This window comes from Oryzias latipes, chromosome 17 (genome assembly GCF_053564925.1).
Source record: "Oryzias latipes strain Hd-rR chromosome 17, Olatipes_Hd-rR_3.1".
Lineage (NCBI taxonomy): Eukaryota > Metazoa > Chordata > Actinopteri > Beloniformes > Adrianichthyidae > Oryzias > Oryzias latipes.
In genome coordinates, this window is record NC_136253.1 from 12,475,614 (window position 1) to 12,496,254 (window position 20,641).

Below are 20,641 nucleotides of genomic sequence, written 5' to 3' on the forward strand. Positions count from 1 at the left end.
CAGTCAGCTGCAGTGCAAACAGGTCAGTTAGAAAAAAGTCTAACATTCTAACCTGATTGGCAGATTTTCATCAAAAGGGAGAAAAAATGTTGTCTTACAAGACAGTTAACAGGCTACTTTTTCTTGAAACTTATTTCTACTTTAAGATTCAGTTTTTGCCATGTGAGGGTCTCACCAAACATGTGATTGATTGATTGATTGATCAGCTGTTCTCCCAACATCCACAAACGACAAAGTCTGACCCTCATTGAACTTCTCTTTAATGACAAACTCTTTTGGAGTCAAACATGTAAAAAAAAAAGTTTCTTCTCTTTTCCGGCAGACGTATGAGGAAACAGCACAGACACAAATATGATTGTACGTCATGGTGGCTCCACCATTTGAACATGTAACAGACGCAGAGCTTCGTGTTCGTCACCTCCACGCCGAGCAGCTGCTCCAACACTAAAAACTCTCACAGTAGAGACAGACTTCAGACATCAGTGATGATTGATCCTCGTGTAACAGAGAAAAAGCTGCAGAGGTCAGATCTGATGACATGGGATTGTTCAACTTGGAAAAAAATAAACACAGATTTTTGAGGCATTTACACTCAACACGCTAAAAAAACAACACTTTTTAGTGTCTCGGTGCAAATGTGTGAAACATTTCTCCACTTCAGACACATTTCCATCTAAGTGACCTCTTTGTTTCTCATATCAAAAGAAATGTGTTTGCATGAACCAGACAAGCTGCTGACTACAGAGAATATTTTTGACCAGGTTTAGCAGGAAACTAAAAAACTTTCAGAATAAAAGCATCTCTGCAGGCAAATGCAGAAACTATTGATTTTCCACAGAAACATTGGGATGCAGCCTGAAACGTTTTGATGAACATTCCTGTTCATTTTTTGAGGTAAAATGGTGACCAGAGAATTATTTAAATAGATAATTTCAGGTGAAAGATGGTGGTTTTGAATGATGTTTTAAACCCTTTTGAACCTCAGGTAGAAATTCATGTCGTCACTGAGGAGGTTCATCAATGAGCAGCATATTGGGAAACATTAGCAATGTTTTTTCCGTACGGGACCGTACGGAAAAAAATCTTCAAGTCATTAACTAAATACTTCATTTTTTTCTGATTTTCAGACAAAAAAAGTGGCTAGAATTCAGCAGGAATGGATTCAGAAATGATGGTCGACAACTTCTCTTCAGGAAAACCTTCAGCACAAACCAAAGACGTCCGCTGAAACCAAAGGAAAACTGAAAGCAAGTTTTCTATTTACAGCAGGAGATTCAGACAAACATCTGAACTAAAACTTTTTCTAACCTTAACCTTTCTAACAGCAGCCGCTGCTCTCCACAGGTAACATGTTTCCATCAGCTGCCCACTCTTCCTCCTCCCTCAGTCCCCTCCAGAGACAGAGTCTCCTAGGTCCAGGCGGAATCTGTGTTCAAAGACGGCAATGAGCAGCATGATGCAGAAGCCCAGCAGGATGCCAGCGTTCTGCAGCAGGAAGAAGCCGCAGTGGCTGAAGCCGTGGTCGCTGGCGTCGTTGTGCAGCATCTCAGGAACCTGCAGGGGGACGAACAGCTTTGAAGACACGCGTGTGGAGGAAGACTGGAATCACATCGTTTTTAGTTTGGGTCGGAGATCTGAAACTAATCTAAACACCTCGTTTTGGAAAACAGCAGCAGGATAAAAAGCTTTGGGCTTTCAGAAAAACCTGTAGGAAATGTCACAATGTAATTTAGATCATTTCGATTCTGGAAGCTCCCAATGAAACTATGGGTCCATATTCAGTCTCCATGTGTTTATATATTAATTATTGTTATTTATAGAGAAATGGAACTTCATGTTGACTGAAGTGCAGGTTTTTTATAGATCTGAAAGCAGTGCTTTGTCTATGAAAACTCACAGCGCTGTGATTGGCTGACGGTCGGAGGCGTGACTCACCATGTCCACCAGCGCCACGTACAGGAAGAGCCCGGCCGTCAGGGCGAAGATCCACATGCAGATGTTCTCTGCGTAGTGTCCGATCACGATGCCGGTCACCATGCCCAGGTAGCCCATCATGGCCGACAGTACGTTGTAAAGAATGGCCTGACGCACCGTCATGCCAGCCTTCAGCAGAACAGCAAAGTCCCCTGGGAAAAAAGACACAGTCTGATCGCACGGGAGATAAAGGCTAGTCAACACTTTCAACTCCAGAGTGTCCAACCAGAGCAAACGTCTCACATGGAGGCGTAGAATGATTTTCACCAAGGCCTTTCTTTTACTTTTAACTCAATACTGTGTGGGTCTCCACCCACTGAACCTCTTTCTATCCCATCAGCACCACGTCCACTGCAGCATTTAGACTATGACGCATCTTCATCTTAGGGTTCTGCAGCTGATCCTGAGTGTGGATTCCAGTCTGACCTAAAGGCTGGTACTGCTGGATAAAAGTAGTGCTAGTATTTCATTTTTCTTACCCTTTTAAATAAAATCTTCCTCCTTTTATATTATATTGTCAACACGTCACTCCTTTGAGGTTTCTTCTGTGAAGTCATTTTCTTAGAGACAAATCTTTAATCAAACTGAAGCGATGCAACAATAAACCTAAACTCTTCCTCTCACAGCCGTCTGGAGTCAGACTGATGTTAAAAAACAAACATATTCCTGGTAAGGACGGTATGAACCTATCACACGTGTGCTTGAGAGGCCGGCGGCGTGGAGCACAGCAGCATGTTGGTCTCACCCAGCTCATGCGGCAGCTCGTGACAGAAAACCGCCACAGAGGTGCTGAGGCCACTGGACAGACCCTCCGTGAAGGCGGCGCCTGCAGGAGAGCAAAGGTCAGCTCCTCCATCTGTGCTGCTGACACACCGCAAGTCAGAACGGCGACAGCTACTCACCGATGGCGAGGCCGTCGCTGAAGTTGTGAAGCCCATCCCCCATGATGACCATCCAGGCCAGCGTGGCCACGCCCGCCTCCTGGAAGTGCTGCTCCGAGTAGGAGTGGGAGTGGCTGTGCGGGTGGTGGTTCTGGGAGTGGTGGTGGTGCAGGATGTGGTGGTAGTCGTGGTGGTGGTGGTGCATGCTGTCGGCCTGGCCCACCGTGTCGTGGAAGTGGGAGTGGCACTTGTTCTCACAGTCCTCTGCCGTGTAGGCGGCGCCGCCCGACCGGCCGTAACTCTGCGGCGAAACCACGGACAGCTGCGGCGCCAGCATCACCTGCTCCTCCTCTGCCACGCCGTTGACGCCGTGCAGGCCACTCGAGTGTTCGCCAAACGTGCCGGCGCCGTTCGATTCAACTTCTGCAACACAGAAACGAGTGTCTGAAACCATCTGAAAAGACTCAGCGGGAGTGTGGAATGTTAAGTCCATCTGCAAATGCAAAAAGAGATGTGGAAGTGCGTTTTGAGTGTAAAGACCCGTACACACCGGGACGAATATTCGCCAGGCGTTATTCGCCAGCGTTTTTCGCCACGTTTTTTGTGTTCACACCCAGGCGATTTTCGCTGACGATGAGCCGAGCGAACATGCAATTTCATTCCCTGACCTTAGATGGCGCTTAATGTAAACAGAAATACTCCAGTACACAAGGTGGCGCTGCGCAACTTTACGATTCTTAAAGTCGCTTTTCACTCAGAAGAAGAGAGCAAGTATTTACGCGCTTGTCAGAATCAAACAAAGAAAACATGAATATTTCAAGCACCAGTAGCTCCAACTGGTGCTTGGTTCGGGGATATTTAAGAATGTCCATCATTATTTCTTCGCGGCAGTGTAGACGCTACTTGGCGTCTATCTTCTTCGCTGGTATGTGTGCTCAGCAAGGCAGTTTTGTGTTTGAGCGCCCCCAAGTTGTGTTTTACTGTAACTTCAGAAGCTCCAGACACGTGTGCAAAAGCGCCATTCTCATTGGTCGAATAGATTTCGACGCGACGCGTCGAAAAAAAAAAACGAACCCGAGGCGTTTTTTTTTTCCGACGCTTTGGCGCGTGGCGTTTTTTCGCCTCGGTGTGCACACTCTCATTGGTGCCCTTTGTTTAGTCACGAGGCGTTAAACGTCGGCGAAAATCGCCGGCGAAATTCGTCCCGGTGTGAACAGGCCTTAAGCCTGTCATGGCGGTCTGGCAGCAGCGTGTTTGGAGCGCCCACTTATTGCGACATATAAAAGTCCTAAATTTGAACAGAACATGAACAAACTGCGGCTCACTCAGACCGCCTGGATGAAGTGAAGAATTTCTCCGTCTCATCTCAGACAGCAGCAGCCTCCAGGACTCCTCCCATCCTCACCTTCACTCGGCTTCAGGTCGTTCTCCAGCGCCGGCTGCTTCTCTGGATCCTCCTTGTCGCTCTGATCCCACTTCTTCTGGACCTTTAATCATCCAAAAGCAACAACAGCAGAGGGCAGAGTCTGATTTGAATTTTTATTTACAGAAACCATAAAGACTGAGTGCAGTTGTTTTCTTTGTCTACTCTGGGTTCTTATTTAACAGTTTATCAATGTGTTTTTGTAGTTTTTGCAGATTCTTTTCAAACATAAATATCATAGAATTTCACCTAAACGTCCACCAGACTGCAGAAAGCGCTGATGGTGGAATACGTTCAGGAAATGATGCACAGACTGCTTAAAAAATGTGTCTCGTTTGTTACTGTTGCTAAGTTAAAGGAAAGTGAAACAAAAACCATTAGTTGACTCTATTAGATTCAAGAGGTTCAGCAATGATTTATAAATTCAACAAGTTGATTTCATTTTGATGAATTCTTTTTGTGAACCGAGAACATGAATGCTGACATTGTTAAGAAAGTTTGAGTTTAGCTCCGTTTGAAACAACCAGGAAACGTAGACAAAGATGGTTTTGAAAGGAAATGTAAAAAAACAAAATAGTAATAAACTGAACGGAATGAATCGGATCATAAATTCAATCCAATCAGAATCTGTGATTTCACATTAAACCAGGGCCACGGTGTGTGGGACATGTTTGTGAGGGTCACTTCTCTGTAATCAGTATTTCTGGAGCCAAACTCTGACCTTCTGCTTCTTCTCTTTGTACATTTTCCCGAGCGTCAGGAAGTGTTCGATGAGGAACATGACATAGACTCCTCCCAGAGCCGTCAGGCCCTTCCACACTCCGTCCAGGTTCTCCTCCTCATGGAGGTGCAGATGGGGTTCTGGGTTCAAACCCACCTCCTGGTGGTGGTGATTGTGTCCTGCCTGAGACTGCCGGAAGAATGGAAACATGCTGTGAGCTAAACAGTTAATAGTAGTTTATAAGTTGTCTGAGGTTTTGGAACATGGAGTGTAGATGATGTTGAAGCTTGGTTGATATTAAGGAGCTTTTGGCCTTAGAAGCATGGCTGAGCAGAGAGGAGTCACTCACGTGGGGGATGAGGTGCAGGAAGGCATCGCCGCTCAGCGTGCCCACAGCCAGGGCCACCAGGAAGCTGAGCAGGAACTTGAAGAAGACCCTGTTCATGAGCGGGATGAGGACCACGCCCAGCAGAGACAGCAGGCTGATGATGGTGATGGAGAGGAAGCCGCCGGCCCACGCTGCAGCGCACATGACAAACTGGATTTACTGAGAGTCTTCATCTAAAATGTGTTCAATACTAAAGCCATCAGAGACCCAGAGGCTCTGGAGGAACTGGATCCCACCCATCGTGATGTTTTTGGAGTCGTCTCCTGTACGATTGTTGCTGTGGTCGGAGTGGTTATGGTTTCCATGGTGACCATGACTGTGATTTTGGTGATCTGAAGAGAAATAGGAAAAATAGATAATAGGCCTGCACAATATACAGCAAATTTATCGTTATCGCAATATCCAGCTCTGCGATATGCATATCGCAAAAGACGGAGAAAATCGCAATAAATCGTAAACCTTAAATGTGTTAATGCAACCTTAAGGCAGCTTGAAGCATTTAACGAATCAAATAAATCCCTTTATGCATTTGACCAATCGGATGGACGCCTTCACCTTGTTGACCAATTGGATGGAGGCCTATTATGTTAGATGTTTGTCCCCCGTGTCAACGAGGGTCATTTGGAGTATAATTTTTAAACTGTTGCAATGAAATGGGAATGATGTTTTTGTTTATTTTGTTATTTGTTTATATATCGCAAATTATGCCGTTATCGCAATATTAATCTTAAATGTCGCATATCGCGAGTTTTCCTCATATCGTGCAGCCCTAATAGATAAGTACCGTAATTTCCGGACTACAAGCCGCTACTTTATTCCTGCGCTTACAGCCCTGCGGCTTATTCAGAGACGCGGGCAATTTATGGATTTAATTGGCAGCCGCCATGTATGTATTATTGGACTCAGTGAATGGTTTGAATTCTCTATCCAAAACCAAACACCAGACATTTGATTTTCAACACACCTCTAAGCAGCCAAACAGCATGGAGTTGACTTCAGGTCTCAGACACTTCAGTCATGGTTCAACAAAACGAAACACGCATGCCCGGCCGCATCCCAGAATCCTTTGGTGCCACTAGACCCAACGTGCACATGATCGCCGCTACAATATGATGAAGCTTTCAAGTTAAAAGCAATCGTTAAAAGCAGCGTGAAAAATCCACCATCACCAACGGGTTTGGAAAAGCCGGTCAGCTGCGTGACGGAGAGAACAGCGCATGCTCCGGAGTGAATTTACCTGTGAGTCATAGTGACTCGGCTGGCTGCACGTAAATATGTGGGAATAACATCAGCCTTTATTTTGTCGGGACACGACTGGAAACACAAATTGACGTGATCTTTTTTACGGTTTCTAAGGACTGAGCGGAATTTTGCATTGAAAAGCTCACAGCGTCCGTGTGAGCTGGAGACATGTTCTGCGGGGCCGATGGCAGTCTGATGGCTCCCACACGTAACAACGCATCCGCCCCTCATCCACAAAACGTACAGTATTAAGTCCAATTGCTCTGCACAGACACGATTTGCTCCGTCCAGCGCAGAATGGGGACGAAGCGTTCTTCCCTGGGAGACAAAGAGCGCGCGGGGCGAGGGAGCAACAGTGTTTGTTGTGGACGGAAACTTCTGACGCACGCGCCGCGCTGAGGCGCGCGCTTTTCAGTCGCCGCTGAGTTATTTTACTGGTGTTACTACTCCCATAACGCTGCCGCGACACAAGCGGAAGGAGAGCTGTTCCCGTTCACCCCTCCATGCACTGCTGATACTTGCTCATTCTTAAACACGTACAACAGTGTGGCGAGCCGGGCATTGGCCCCGCCTTTAGCCCCTAAGACTCATGGGAAATGGGGAATCGCAGATTGTAAATGTCCTCATCATAACTGAGGGATGTAATGTTGATTATATGGTTACTGTCTGTAAATTTATGTATGATACCTAGATTGTCAATAAGTAAAAAAATAAAATAAAAAAATAAAATAAAAAAAACCATAACTGAAGAACTTGTGAACAGAATAGAGTTCCATGCTGTTTGGCAGATGTAGGAATATTCAAATACATGATCTTGAGGCAAAGCTGACTCCACTCTCAGTGTGCTAATGAAGTACACTTACTCTTGGAGTCAGGGTGTGCATTGTTAGGATGACAATGATGCTTAGTACATGCGGCTTGTGCTCCGACGCGGTTCATGTATGTATAAAAGTAGTTAAACACGTGAAAATGGGTGGGTGCGGCTTGTAATCGGGTGCGCTTTGTAGTCCAGAATTTACAGTACTTCAGGACGTCATCTACAGGAAATGTCAATTTTGACAGACGCTGAAACTTTATTTTGCAGATGTAAACCAGCCCGAAGAGAGAGAAGGGGAAAAGTTGGAGAGGACGGTCAAGAAAAACAACAACAAAGAAGAAAAAATACATGAGGCTTTACAATATCAATATCATATGTAAATAACAATGTAAAAAATGCTAGTCCTTGTTTACATATAGTCTAAACTCCAAAGCATTTATGAATCGATAAAAAGGCACAAACACGCCACGTTTGGATAAAAAATATTTGCAGGCCTCATTTTTTTCTTTAAATTATTGACTTTTCCTGTGAACAAATATAAAAATGTATTAATCCAACATTGTTGCTCATAGACGTTATAAAGCAGTCAGCTGAATTTGGTTTATCTTATTTTAATTAAATAAGTGTCATCTTTTTTTCAGGAGGCTTTCTCCATTCATTCAGGATAAATCTTGTCGGACTGCTTTATTGCTGACTGTTTCTTTTGGAGCCAATCTACACAGAAAATCATGACTACGGTTTAGAAAATGATTCAAGATGAAATTCATTTAGAGCATATGAAGAAATAAGATAAAAAACTGAAATCTGATGAAACTCAGCATTCCTGCTGTAAACGGTGAATCCAGCTGAACAAACAACAATCAGGTTTATTTATTTACACTCCCTCACTTCAACCCAGGGTCACGTTCTAGTTTGAACTCCAAGGAAACAGAAATAAATGATGTGACTGATTTACGGAAGCTCAGAGATGAGAACATGAAATCACACACACACACACACAGTGGTTTTCGTGTGTGTGTGTGGGGGGGGGTCACCTTTGTGCCGGATGCAGGCTCCACTGTCCATCTGGTTGAGGAGGGCAGGACAAAGGTAACTGAAGTCCACCAGAGTGACGCCCACTTCTTGCGACATTCCGTGATAGGTGAGGATGCTAGAGGCGTTCAGGCACTGCGGGGGAAAAAAGACATCTCAACGAGCAGAACTCCTATTTTATTCAAGTGGAAAACATCCTTTTCCTCCCCTGGAAGCTGGTTCATAAATGTACCTGGGTCGTACCTCTGTGCTGTTGGTGCTGCCACTGTGGAGACGCTCCTGGTGTCTGTGCTCGTGATCATGACCGTGATGATGGTCATGAGTGTGAACATGCTTATGGCTGTGAACACTTCCCTCCGTTATCACCGCCTCAGCGGTGACGAACATCTTTTCCTCTGCAGCAGGGCGCTGTGGATCGTGGCGTTTCTTCCGGGCGCCATGTCCCAGTGTGGCTGTGCCTGCAGCCTCCGTGGGTTTGATGCCAGACGCTTCTGTGGACTTGTTGGGATGCCGATGGCCCTCATGATCGTGCTCCTCGTGAGAGTTTCCCTCGTTGTCATGGTGATGGTGGTGGTGCTTTTCGTGGTCGTGGTGGCCCGGGAGCTCGCGATGTTGCACCGTGATGGTCCTGATGCGGTCGAGCCCAACGCTCTTCAGGAGGCGATGCAACCCGGCCAGAGAGATGGTGCCGTTTTCCCCATACCTGAGTTAAAAACAAAATAAATAAAACTTCACGCACTTTCAAGTCATTTCATTAATCACATGACAAGTTTGCATGTGTTAGTTTAGAAAGTAAATCAAAAGAAAAACCACAAAAAGATCAAAATACTTTTTAAACTCTAAAATAGAGATTTGTTGTAGCAGAAACAGATGGAGAGCCACGCCTCCAGCTGCACTGCCACACTCATTACCCAGTTAAGACAGAAACAATAAATATGTTCGATAAATAAAAAGGATTTCACTGTTCTACAGCCTTATCATGAGATAAGAGATTCTAAAGAAATGTTTGGATTTGAACACACAAAATCCAAGTTACAGAGATAATATTCTTCTTCAAGGTTTCAATATTTTAAATGGTAAATTGCATATACTTATTTAGCGCTTTTTACCTTCTTACGAAGGCCCAAAGCGCTTTTACACTCGAAAAAGCAGTTTCTTCTGCTTTACACAGACATCAAATGAGAAAATACATTTATTCAGTGTTTTCAACCTTTTTTGAGCCAAGATAAACTTTCTCCTTGACAAAAATCCTGTGGCAAAAATCTACAAAGAAACTCTATAGTCTGTATTGATGTACAGTCCCTCCATTTTTCCTAATTGTGAATAATTTGAAGTTGCACTTTTTTCCAAAAAGTTCAGATAGTTCTCAATAATTTTCATCTACTATAGTTACAGTGAAAGCCGTGGTTCTGATGCCAGACAGACTTTATTTTATTTATTTATTGTATTCACTTTTTACACGTTATGACACCGGACCATGAATGGAGCTGCACGTATGATCCGTGATTTGACCATTAGCTCCGGTTCTGCACAGATGTGTGCCGCCGTGGATTGCTCCTCCCCCCACCGCTTCATGTAAATCAAGCGTCTGTTCACATCGATCGCGCATCAAACTTGTGTCAAAGTCGCTGCGGGGCGTTTGTCCAAAAGTGTTTATAAATACCTGAGGCTCCCGCTGTGTGTGGGCGGAGCTACAGTCAAATGTTTTTCTGGTGCTCTTTACGAAAGACACAGAAGATGTTGAGAGATCCGGTGTGTTTATACTGGAGAGCTCCACAGAAGCCTCAGCAAACTACTACTCAGCACTCTACTACTACTACTACTCAGGAAACTACTCTGTGAAACCTGAGCCTTTTTTGATGAGCACAGAGCTGATATTCTGGTGACCTTAAATGTTTTTAGATCATCTTAAGTTAGTCATTTCCTGCGGCACACCTGACTATCTCTCACAGCACACAGGTTGAAAAACACTCCAGTAATTCAAAGTACAAATAGTTGAGTTTTCTGCTTTTTTGAGGAGGGGTTAAAAACAGCAAAGACAGCCAACTGCATGGCGGGACGCACCTCTGGAACAGCGCCTCCAGGTGATGCTTTTGGCTCCGCTCAGCTTTCTGCGGGTCAATCACTGATGACAGGAAATGATGGCCGCACTCTGAAGACGCTGAAACGTCGTTTATAAAGGCAAAGAGCAGGACTGCTGCAGCGACAGCCACTCTCATCTTCCTCTGTCGTTTCTGCAGAGTTAAAAAGGAGACAAAGTTCACAACAGCTTTGTTCTGTCTCTGCGTGAAACACGTCTCTGCCAGATTTATCTCCTTGTGATGCTACAGATCAGCCTGGTTACATACTTAGAAACAGTTTTTGAAACACAAATTATTATTTTCAGCTCTCAGCAAGCTTTTTGCGTTTTTAGCCTCATGTGATCGGAAGTGTAACCAGACGTTCAATCTTTTAGGGACAGAAAACCGGCAGCTTGCAGAGCAGATGACACTTGTGTTGTGATTTCCATCTATGTACCAAACTTTTGTGAATCACACAATAGAGGACGGGATTATCACACATGCGTCATATGTCTAGGCGTATGCCAAATTAATTTAGGATTACCTCAAAAATATGGGTACAGAAAAACTAATTAAACTCCAAGACTTAACAAGAAGACATCTGGTTTCTCAAAACGGTTTCCTGTCTTCGTGTTGAGGAGATTTTATCCACTGAGAATCACTAAAAATAGTTGTGATAATCAGTCCGGGTTAAACATCGCTTTTTGTTTTTATTCTTTGTGTCAGACACAAAATGTTTAAAATAAATGAGAGGAAAAAGGTGAAAATGTGAACTCTGTATAAACAACACAGCTCAGGTTATCTGAGAAACGTTTTAGCTTCTAGCTAGCATCGGTGCTTCCACAGCGGATGCTGCTGACACAGCCAACACATCACATCCACCAGGTGGACGCGGCCCGGCACGTCCATGTCGTGTTCCGACCGGACCACAGGATTAGAATAATACAGTTCAGATAAAACCATACATTTCAGGCGGTACCAGCGACCACGTGCGTTTGATTCGGGACGCACACTTAGAGGAGGTAAACAGTAACACGTTGGGGTTTGTGCGCTCCGCACCAGCCCGGTGCCGTGTGCACAAAGGCGGCAAAAACCCGGAACTGAACCCAGCCACAGTGGCTGTCGTGCCAGGCGAAGACACGGAAACTCCCGCCCATAGGAAAGGGAACAAATAAAGATTTTAAGTCAAAATTAGACATACTTACATATAATCAAGGCTTCTATATGTTTTTTCTGGAGGACCGACGGCCCTGCTCACCGTCACCGCTGCTAGCTTCTTCTGTCCTGGAGCAGTGCCGTGGTGCCTTCAAGGACTCCTTGAAACCCGAGCTTTCCACAGAACAAACAGAGACTGATGCAAAGACGCGATTTGGACGCAATAGTTTACTTTTTGGACTAACGGGGTTGGTAGAGTAACCAAAGAATATTTTAATTTTATCATGCTTCTACTTTTAGAATAATTATATTGTTTAAGTTACGCAAAAATCACCCAAATGTTTATTCGGGTAAATTCAAGAATAGCACAGAAAAAGCCAAAATGTGTTTTTTACTTAATACTTGTCCAAAATGTATGAAATCTGACAACAGCATACATAATAAAACAAAGGGTGGTACTAACAACCTTTTTTTTTATTACTTGCCTAACTTAAAAGGAACATACATCTGAGGTAAAAACTCCAATGTTGTTGTTTTTTTTTTTGTTTTTAATTAGATTTTTGAAGGAATTTTTTTTATAATAGCTTTAGCCATCTAGGTTAACCAAAGTCACTTAAAGGTAAAATAAATGTAATGAAATTCAATTACTTTTATGAACAGAGAGTATTTTACCAACTTGTCAGTATTTTACCAACTTGTCAGTTACCCCAGACAGCTGTGTGTGTGTGGTGAGGAGGGTGTTTGTTAAAAGGTTCCTGAACGCATCTTTTACAGGGAAAGCCTGGACTTAAACATGACACACCCATCAACAGAGCTGAGGTCAATGAGGCCAAAAAAGTTGGAATCCAACTCAGAGTGTAGATATCCTTGACTGAAAAATACATTCAATACTTTACATTAGCAGATTATAGTTTACTTATTGCATTCTCTGGTTTTTATACTCCATTTTGCTTTTTTTTACTTATTACATTTTTATTACTTTTATTTTTGTGTATTTAATGATATACTTTGACACAGCAGTTAAAGTAAGAATTTAATTGCATTGGGAACTTGGCTTTACTATTGCATATGACAATAAATAAATATTCTGAGTCTGTTATCTTGATGTGTCTCTCTGCAACAAGGACATCTTAGGTTGAGCCTCCAGGTTTTCAAAGTGGGGTGTGATGGCAGCATACGCTGCCACAGCCACAACAAAATGGCAGTTTTGTGTTTAGTCTTGTATGTAGTCTTTGTTGTTTATGGTTTTCCTCCCCATGTTCCTCAGGTGGTCTGATCAGCCCCTATGCATGTTCCCCCGTTGTGTCTTTGAGTAAGTCAGCTTGTTTCTGTTTCTTGGTCTATTCGGTTGGAAATGTTAGATTAAGGTTTGTTACCTGGGTAAATTCTGTTTCTGTTGACCTCTTTTAAGGGCCCAGTTTGTAAATTATCTACATTTTTTTGAGAAAAATTAAACTTGTTTTTTGATTAATTTTCTGTTGTCCTCTTTGGCCGCTTGATTTCTCACATGGGGTCATAATTCCTCATTCAAATTCATGAACAAGGGAATCCCATATACTCTCTGAAGTCTGTGTCAAGCAGTACAGGAGAGAGTTAGGTCAATATTTAAAACAATTTGGTGAAATAATAGGGGTTCTTTTCAGGGTGTAGAATACAAAACCAGCTGTGAGAGATGGTAAATGGCATTTACTTGTATAGCTCTTTCTACCTTTCCCGAAGGCCCAAAGTGCTTTACAGTCACAAACCCATTCACCCACACACACACATTTACACACACATTCACACACTGGTGGCGGTTCCGCTGCCAAACACTGCTGCCAACCTACCACCAGAGGCAAGGTGGAGTTCAGTGTCTTGCCCAAGGACACTTTGACACATGGGCAAGGTGGGAATCAAACCTGCAATCTTCTGATCAGAGGTCGACCACCTTACTGCTGCACCACGGCCGCCCTGTTTCATGGCTTCACATCCTTACTCGTTGGAGAATATCCTCTACATAGAGAAATCACCTTGTCCCCTTTACAGGTAATAAGTCAGAGACATTCCTGTCAAGATATGCATGTTTAGAAAAAAAATCAGAATTCAGAACTTTATAAAGGTTTTTTGGTTAATTCAGAAAACACAGCTGAATAAAAAATAAACATGCCAAAAGTCACATGAGTTGGCTTCTTCTGTCTTTTTAAGAAAATTGTTTCTGTCAAAAAAGGTCTTCACATTCAATCACTTTCTGAATAAAGGGACATCATCGACGTGTTTTATTTGAAAAATGACCCTATTATTTCTGTTAGTAAATCTGATTAAAACCAATCATTAACATTTTACTTGGGATCTGAGCTGATTTAGGATGAAATTGGAATATTCTGCTTTTATGAAGTCTCTGCCAGTGAAAAATCAGCCTGTAGTATATTGTTGTGGTTGTTTTTTTTTTTTATCTGTGTACACTAAAAATGACCTGGTAGTTGCTTGACAAGTACATATTTACCTGGTTAAAGCTCTGCTTACAGGTGAGATTTGGGAACAGATCCTAGATGGATTTCAACCCAAAGCAACCACCCTAAACTGTAAATGAAGACGCCCTAAACACAAACCGCTCTGAGGCTTTTCTGCCTTAAATTCTGCCTTCCGTTCTGTTGACAAAAAGTAACAACCAAAAAGTTGGAAACTGTAGAGATTAAATACTCAGCAGAGTAACTTCTACTGTTCAAAAACGGAGAAACATTGGAATTTAGTAGAAATAACAAAATCTCAAAAGAAAAAGACACTTAGATGGGAATCCAGTTTGTTTTGGGGATGACAACATGGAACAACCATCACACCACCAGTTATTTTTAATAATTGAATTTGGATAAAAGACAATTTCACTGAAATTCCACCAACAAATCTTCCCCTGGAGTGATATTCAGACTCTGCTGCTTAAAGTCTCTTTAGCCCCAGAAGAACATTTTCTCTGTTTAGAAAGCTCATCTTTTAGCATCATAAACATCTTTACAGCCTTACAGCACAATTCTGTTTGGATGCTGGGGGCTGCGGCCTTAGAAGAGATAAAACAAAAAAGGATTTTGGGTCCCAGCTTTGTAAATGTCTGCATGTTAAAGACTGAAGAGAAAGATTTCTCCAGAAGATTGTTTTCTTTGGGGAAATGTTGAATTGTGAAAACATGAATGATATAAAGCAGAACACATTAAGAATTGAAGTTTTCAAAGCCTTTTCATTTCTGAAAACTGATGAGCATGTAGCACTGGTTCTACCTAGCAGAATCTTTCACCAAGCCCATAAGAACAATATTGGTTTAAGTCTGAGCAGAGCTTGCTGTGTGGGAGTGTTCCTGTTTTCAGACAGCTGAAACTGTAGCTGCACCACAGACCCCAGCGAGTCAAACTCTTACATTAACTTTTTGTTAATGTGAGATTACATTAATTTAAGATTACATTAACAAAAAACATCTACATTCATCAAGGATTAAGTTAACTATTTAAAACATTCATCAACATGTTGAGGACCAAAACACTGAGGCGGATTTAAAAATATCTTCAAAACAACAAGCGAAGAGTCTGTTTAACATGTGTGTGCTGAGTTAACCCTTTACATTTGGAAGCACCTGCAGACCTTCAAATCAAGGGACGTGATCTTGATAATTTCCTGACTATGAAAACTGGACAGAGTGAGTGTGCTGTCACACTTAGAAATGGGCTTACTTCAGGCTCCAACGAAGTCACCATTTTTTGGCAATACAGTCGCCGCCATGTTGGAGCCAGACACATCAGTCAGCAGGAATTGGTCTGAGTCGATCTCAGTCCTCGTTTTTATTGCATTTACTCTCACCCATCAGGAGGAGTGAGCTTGTTGGAACTCTACACACTTACAACTTGACAGACTCTGTCAATCAAACATAGACTACTTTCTAGCTACTTTTATTGAGGCATCTGATATGTCTGTTTATAACTACAAAAAGTATAATGAAAAATTAGGGATTATTTCTGTAAGTGTTCAGATTAATGTCATGTTGGTTGCTGTTACAGCAACGGTAATAAGTAGTGAGTTACTGCGCCTTTAAGAGCTGAAGCTCTTTGACTGCAAAGGTTGAGATAGAAATGTTGGGGGGTTGGGGAAAGGGTCCCTCAGTCCAGTTCTCACAGGCCAATACAGTCAAGGATCCTGACAGGATGTTGTATTTTCCTCTTATTCACATACCTACAGTAGAGTCACACACGTTAATTCATCATGACCATCAGCTGAGAATGATGCATTCCAGCTAGTCATCCTGAATGAGAGCCCATGCAAAAACGTTTCTAGTCAAAACCAACTGAATTTTTGCTAAGCTTCAATTAAACTGCCAGAAAGAACACGCCTGTTTAAAAAGTTTATAATCTATGTCATGCTTAAATCCTTAGAGAAAAATGAGACATAAGAAGGTCTTGCTTTCTTTATGCATATTCACAAAAAGGCTGGGGACAATATAAAAAAAAACTGGAGATAAAGCTGCAAAAAAGAGCAGAGAACTTTATTTTTCTTCTCTGGTTTAAGATGAGACAGACTGAATCATATAAAAACCCGTTACCCTGCAGTCAGAGAAAAGAACCAGAGAGAAAAGCAATGTAGGAGGGAGACAGTTCAAATTTTGGCCCAGTGGATTTTGTTTGATTTTCTGCTTGCCCAATAAACCATACCATTCAAAGAAAAAATCCCATAGGGATCATATTTACATGAATTAATTTGTTGGTTTGCAGGCATGACCAGACCAGAGAGCCACTGTAAAGTTTTATTCCAATTATTTCTACTCCATATATTTAAAATAATAAAACATCCATCCATGTTCTAAAATTGTTTAATCCCTTTTGCCGTCACGGGGTTGCTGGAGCCTATCCCAGCTACTGTTTGACGAAGGCAGGGTACACCCTGGATGGATCACCAGTCCATCGTAGGGCTATAATAAAAACTTCGTTTTGATTATGTTCAAAGATTATAGGTGGTGTAGCGGGTAAACGCTTTTGCCTCACAGCAAGAAGGCCCTTGTTCAAATCCCAGCTGGGTCCTTTCTGCATGGGGTTTGCATGTTCTCCTTGTGCATGTATGGATTTTCTCTCAGTATGCAGTTCAAAAACAATGCTTCATTCATTGGTTAATTGGTGTCTATAAATTGTCCCTAGGTGTGAATGTGGGAGGTGGTGACCTTTTCAGGGTGTATCCCACCTTTGCCCAACAGTAGCTGGATAGGCTCCAGCAACCCTGTGACCCCCAAAGAGATTCAGCAGTTTCTGAATGTAACCCCATGTAATCTGCCCAAGTGTGAAAACCTGGCTTACACCCTTATTGTGGCAGGCCAAACTTCCTTATAATGGAAGTTGGATGGATGTATTATAGACAGTAGCATGATAGATAATATGCACCCAAAGGCCACTTAAGTAGGTACACCTCTCCAACTGGTTGTTAATGCATCTAGAGTTAGACATGTTCAAGACTATCTGCTGCAGTTCAAACTGAACATCAGAAGGGGGAAGGAAGGAGAATTAAATGACTTTGAACACGGCATGGTTGTTGGTGCCAGACGGGCTGGTCTCAGTGCTTCAGAAACTGCAGATCTGCTGGGATTTTCACACACAACCATCTGATAAATGGTCCAAAAAAGAGAAAATTTTCAGTGAGCTGCATTTTTGTGGGCAGAAACTCCTTGTTGATGCCAGGGGTGAAAGGAGAATGGCCTGATTGGTTCCAGCTGATAGAAAGGGTACAGTAACTCAAATAACAACTGGTTACAACTGAGGTCTGCAGAAGAGCATCTCTGAACGCACAACACATCCAACCCTGAGGCAGATGGAATACAGCAGCAGAAGAACACACTGGGTGTTACTTCTCTTAGCTAAGAACAGGAAACTGAGGCTAAAATTTGCACAGGTCCACCGAAATTGGGCAACAGAAGATTGGAAAAATGCCGTCTGATGGTATGGTGTGCATTATATTTTCTTGGCACACTTTGGGCCCCTTAGTACCAATTGAGCATGGTTACAATGCCACAACCTACCTGAGTATTTTGCTGACTATCCATCCCTTTATGATCACATTACCATCTTCTGATGGCTACTTCCAGCAGGATAACATCTGTCATGAAGCTGGAATCATCTCAGACTGGTTTCTTGAACACGAAAGTGACTTCACTGTACTAAAATGGCTTTCACAATAATCAGATCTCCACCCAATAGAGCAGCTTTGGAATGTGGTGGAACAGGAAATTGGCATCACGGATGTGCAACTGACAAATCTGCAGCAACTGTGTGATGCTATCATATCAATATGGACCGAACTCTCTGAGAAATGTTTCCAGTACCTTGCTGAAACTATGCCACCATGGCAAAAGGATTTGAAGGCAAAAGGAGGTCCAACCTGCTACTCGCAAGCTGTACTTAATAAAGTTGCCTCTGAGTGTATATGAGCGCAATTAAAGCCACGAGTGGCGTTGTATGGCGAGCAGGCGCTACCCACCCTCGTTGCCCGCCTTTATGAGCCTTGCCACCCTCCTCACCCACCTTAGACCCAGTCTAGTCGGAGCTCTTTTTTTTCTTCTATTCATTCATTCATTCTTCTATTCATTTCTATTCCGTTTTGTCCCTTTCGGGGTCACGGGGCTGCCGGACAGTGGCGCCTCCAAAAATTTTTCATGGGGGTGGCCGGTAGGGGGCCACATTAAATCTTGTGGTGGCACACAAAAACCATGAGCTAAATTTTTTTAATTCATTCTACTAAACGTAGTAAAACAACCTTTAGAAAACCAACAGAAAGTTAAATGCCTACTGATTTTTTTCTAGAACATTAACTTATAGTTGATACTACTGTAGATTCTAGTAGATATCATTAGGCCAGTGTTTTTCAACCATTTTTGAGCCACGGCACACTTTAACTTTGACAGAAATCCCGCGGCAAACCAGCAAAAAAAATTGTAAAAATTTTTTTAGAAAAAAAGGAGAAACTCATAGTCTGTATTGATCTTGATGTAACCCCCTTTCTTCTTCTTTTTTTTCTTCTTCTTTTTAACTTGTCCTGTCCAACAGCTGGGCAGGCAGATGAGAGCTGACGGCCTCTTGTGTTGGACATATTTTACTTTAACAAGAGGGGTTATTAATCTTCAGACAAACCAAAGGTATGTCTGAATAAACCCCTTTTGTAATTGAGGCCAAACTTTATTAATTTCAACCATGTTTGAAAATCTTTGGTGTTGGACCGGACGGAAAAGGAAAGAAGGGAAGAAGAGAGAGGGATGTTAGAGAGGGGGGGGATAAGAGGGTCATAATAGGAGGGGGGGGGGAGATAAGACCATGAAGCAGCATAAAGCAACAAGTTTACTGGTTGTTTGTCATTAGGTTCAAGTAAGGTTCAAATGTAGTACAAAAAGGGCGGGGCCTGTCCACACACACACTCAAATGTTATCAACACACCTGCTGGCTGAAAAAAATGTACACATGTCAACATGTACACAAAACCGATAGTGTTCACACACGCATACTAATGCCTTTAAACCAACTAGTGTGAAATATTTCAGTCATTCAATCATGCAAACTGTGAGCTAACACCTGTCCTCAGGTAAGTGTTTATGTTTTTCTAAAATGCCCGGGCAATGTGAAAAGAAGGAAGGAGAGTGCCCAGCCATTCCCACACTGAGACCACCGCCGCAGCAGTAGCGGCAGCCGGAACCCCCAACGGCACACGGCAGCAGGCAGGGAACAACTGCCCCCGGGCGACCCAGTCCGCCACCCAGGCCAGGGACAGCAGGACCGCCGCGAGGCCCCCAGAGCCAGAGAGCAGGGTGGCACGGGGGGAAAGGGAGTGCCGCCCCAGCCCAACCAGGAGAGCAGCCCCCCCGCCACGCCGGGAGAGCCAAACGCAGGGTCCCACCCGAGAAGGGCGCCCACAGCCCCAGACAAGCAGCCCATCACCCCCCAGGAGTTCCGGGCATCCCACATTCCTAATATGTCTATATCCTAACCAAAAATATAAACGCAACACTTTTGTTTTTGCTCCCATTTTTTATGGTATGAACTCAAAGATGTGAAACATTTTCCACATACACGAGATAACCAGTTCTCTGAAATATTGTTCACAAATCTGTCTAAATCTGTGATAGTGAGCACTTCTCCTTTGCCAAGACAATCCACCCCAGCTCAGAGGTGTGCCATATCAAGATGCTGATTAGACAGCATGATTATTGCACAGGTGTGCCTTAGACTGGCCACAATAAACGGCCACTCTGAAATCTTCAGTTGTATCACACAGCACAATGCCACAGATGTCGCAAGTTTTGAGGGAGCGTGCAATTGCCATGCTGATAGCAGAAATGTCCACCAGAGCTGTTGCTAGGCAATTGAATGTCCATTTCTTCACCATAAGCCGCCTCCAAAGGCGTTTCTGAGAATTTGGCAGCACATCCAACTGGCCTCACAACCGCAGACCATGTGTAACCACACCAGCCCAAGACCTCCACATCCAGCATGTCCACCTCCAAGATCGTCTGAGACTAGTCACTCGGACAGCTGCTGAAACAATCAGTTTGCATAACAACAGAATTTCTGCACAAACTGTCAGAAACCGTCTCAGGGAAGCTCATCTGCATGCTCTTCGTCCTCATCGAGGTCTCGACCTCACTCCAGTTCGTCGTCGTAACCGACTTGAGTGGGCAAAAGCTCACATGCGATGGCGTCTGGCACGTTGTAGAGGTGTTCTCTTCACGGATGAATCCCGGTTTACACTGTTCAGGGCAGATGGCAGACAGCGTGTGTGGCGTCGTGTGGGTGAGCGGTTTTTTTATGTCAATGTTGTGGATCGAGTAGCCCATGGTGGTGGTGGGGTTATGGTATGGGCAGGCATCTGTTATGGGCGAAGAACACAGGTGCATTTCATTGATGGCATTTGGAATGCACAGAGATACCGTGACCCATTGTTGTGCCGTACATCCAACAACA

The 20,641-nt window shown here is 43.3% G+C and overlaps 1 protein-coding gene across 2 annotated transcripts; it reads right to left on the reverse strand.

Annotated features, from left to right (window-relative positions):
* Positions 1-242: 242 nt before the first annotated feature.
* On the reverse strand, positions 243-11,902 carry slc39a6 (solute carrier family 39 member 6). 2 transcript variants are annotated; one of them, XM_004078820.5, is made up of 12 exons: positions 11,744-11,902; positions 10,543-10,712; positions 8,722-9,181; positions 8,481-8,613; positions 5,624-5,719; positions 5,349-5,518; positions 5,000-5,188; positions 4,261-4,342; positions 2,877-3,278; positions 2,720-2,800; positions 1,936-2,126; positions 243-1,554 (listed from the first exon to the last, which is right to left on the reverse strand). In XM_004078820.5, the coding sequence occupies exons 2-12, from the start codon at positions 10,695-10,697 to the stop codon at positions 1,384-1,386; spliced, it is 2,130 nt and encodes a 709-aa protein (XP_004078868.1). In that variant the 5' UTR covers positions 10,698-10,712; positions 11,744-11,902; the 3' UTR covers positions 243-1,383. The 2 variants fall into 2 exon arrangements, with proteins under 2 accessions (XP_004078868.1, XP_020566993.1); XM_020711334.3 differs by lacking the exon at positions 11,744-11,902 and adding an exon at positions 11,504-11,613.
* Positions 11,903-20,641: the final 8,739 nt, after the last annotated feature.

Coding starts and splice junctions, on each gene's coding strand:
- slc39a6 (XM_004078820.5), bottom strand. CDS start 10,697: ATGAGAGTGGCTGTCGCTGCAGCAGTCCTGCTCTTTGCCTTTATAAAC. Junction 4,343..4,999: donor ACAAAGAGAAGAAGCAGAAG/GTCAGAGTTTGG, acceptor GGATGATTAAAG/GTCCAGAAGAAGTGGGATCA. Junction 2,127..2,719: donor CGAGCTGCCGCATGAGCTGG/GTGAGACCAACA, acceptor CTTTTTTCCCAG/GGGACTTTGCTGTTCTGCTG.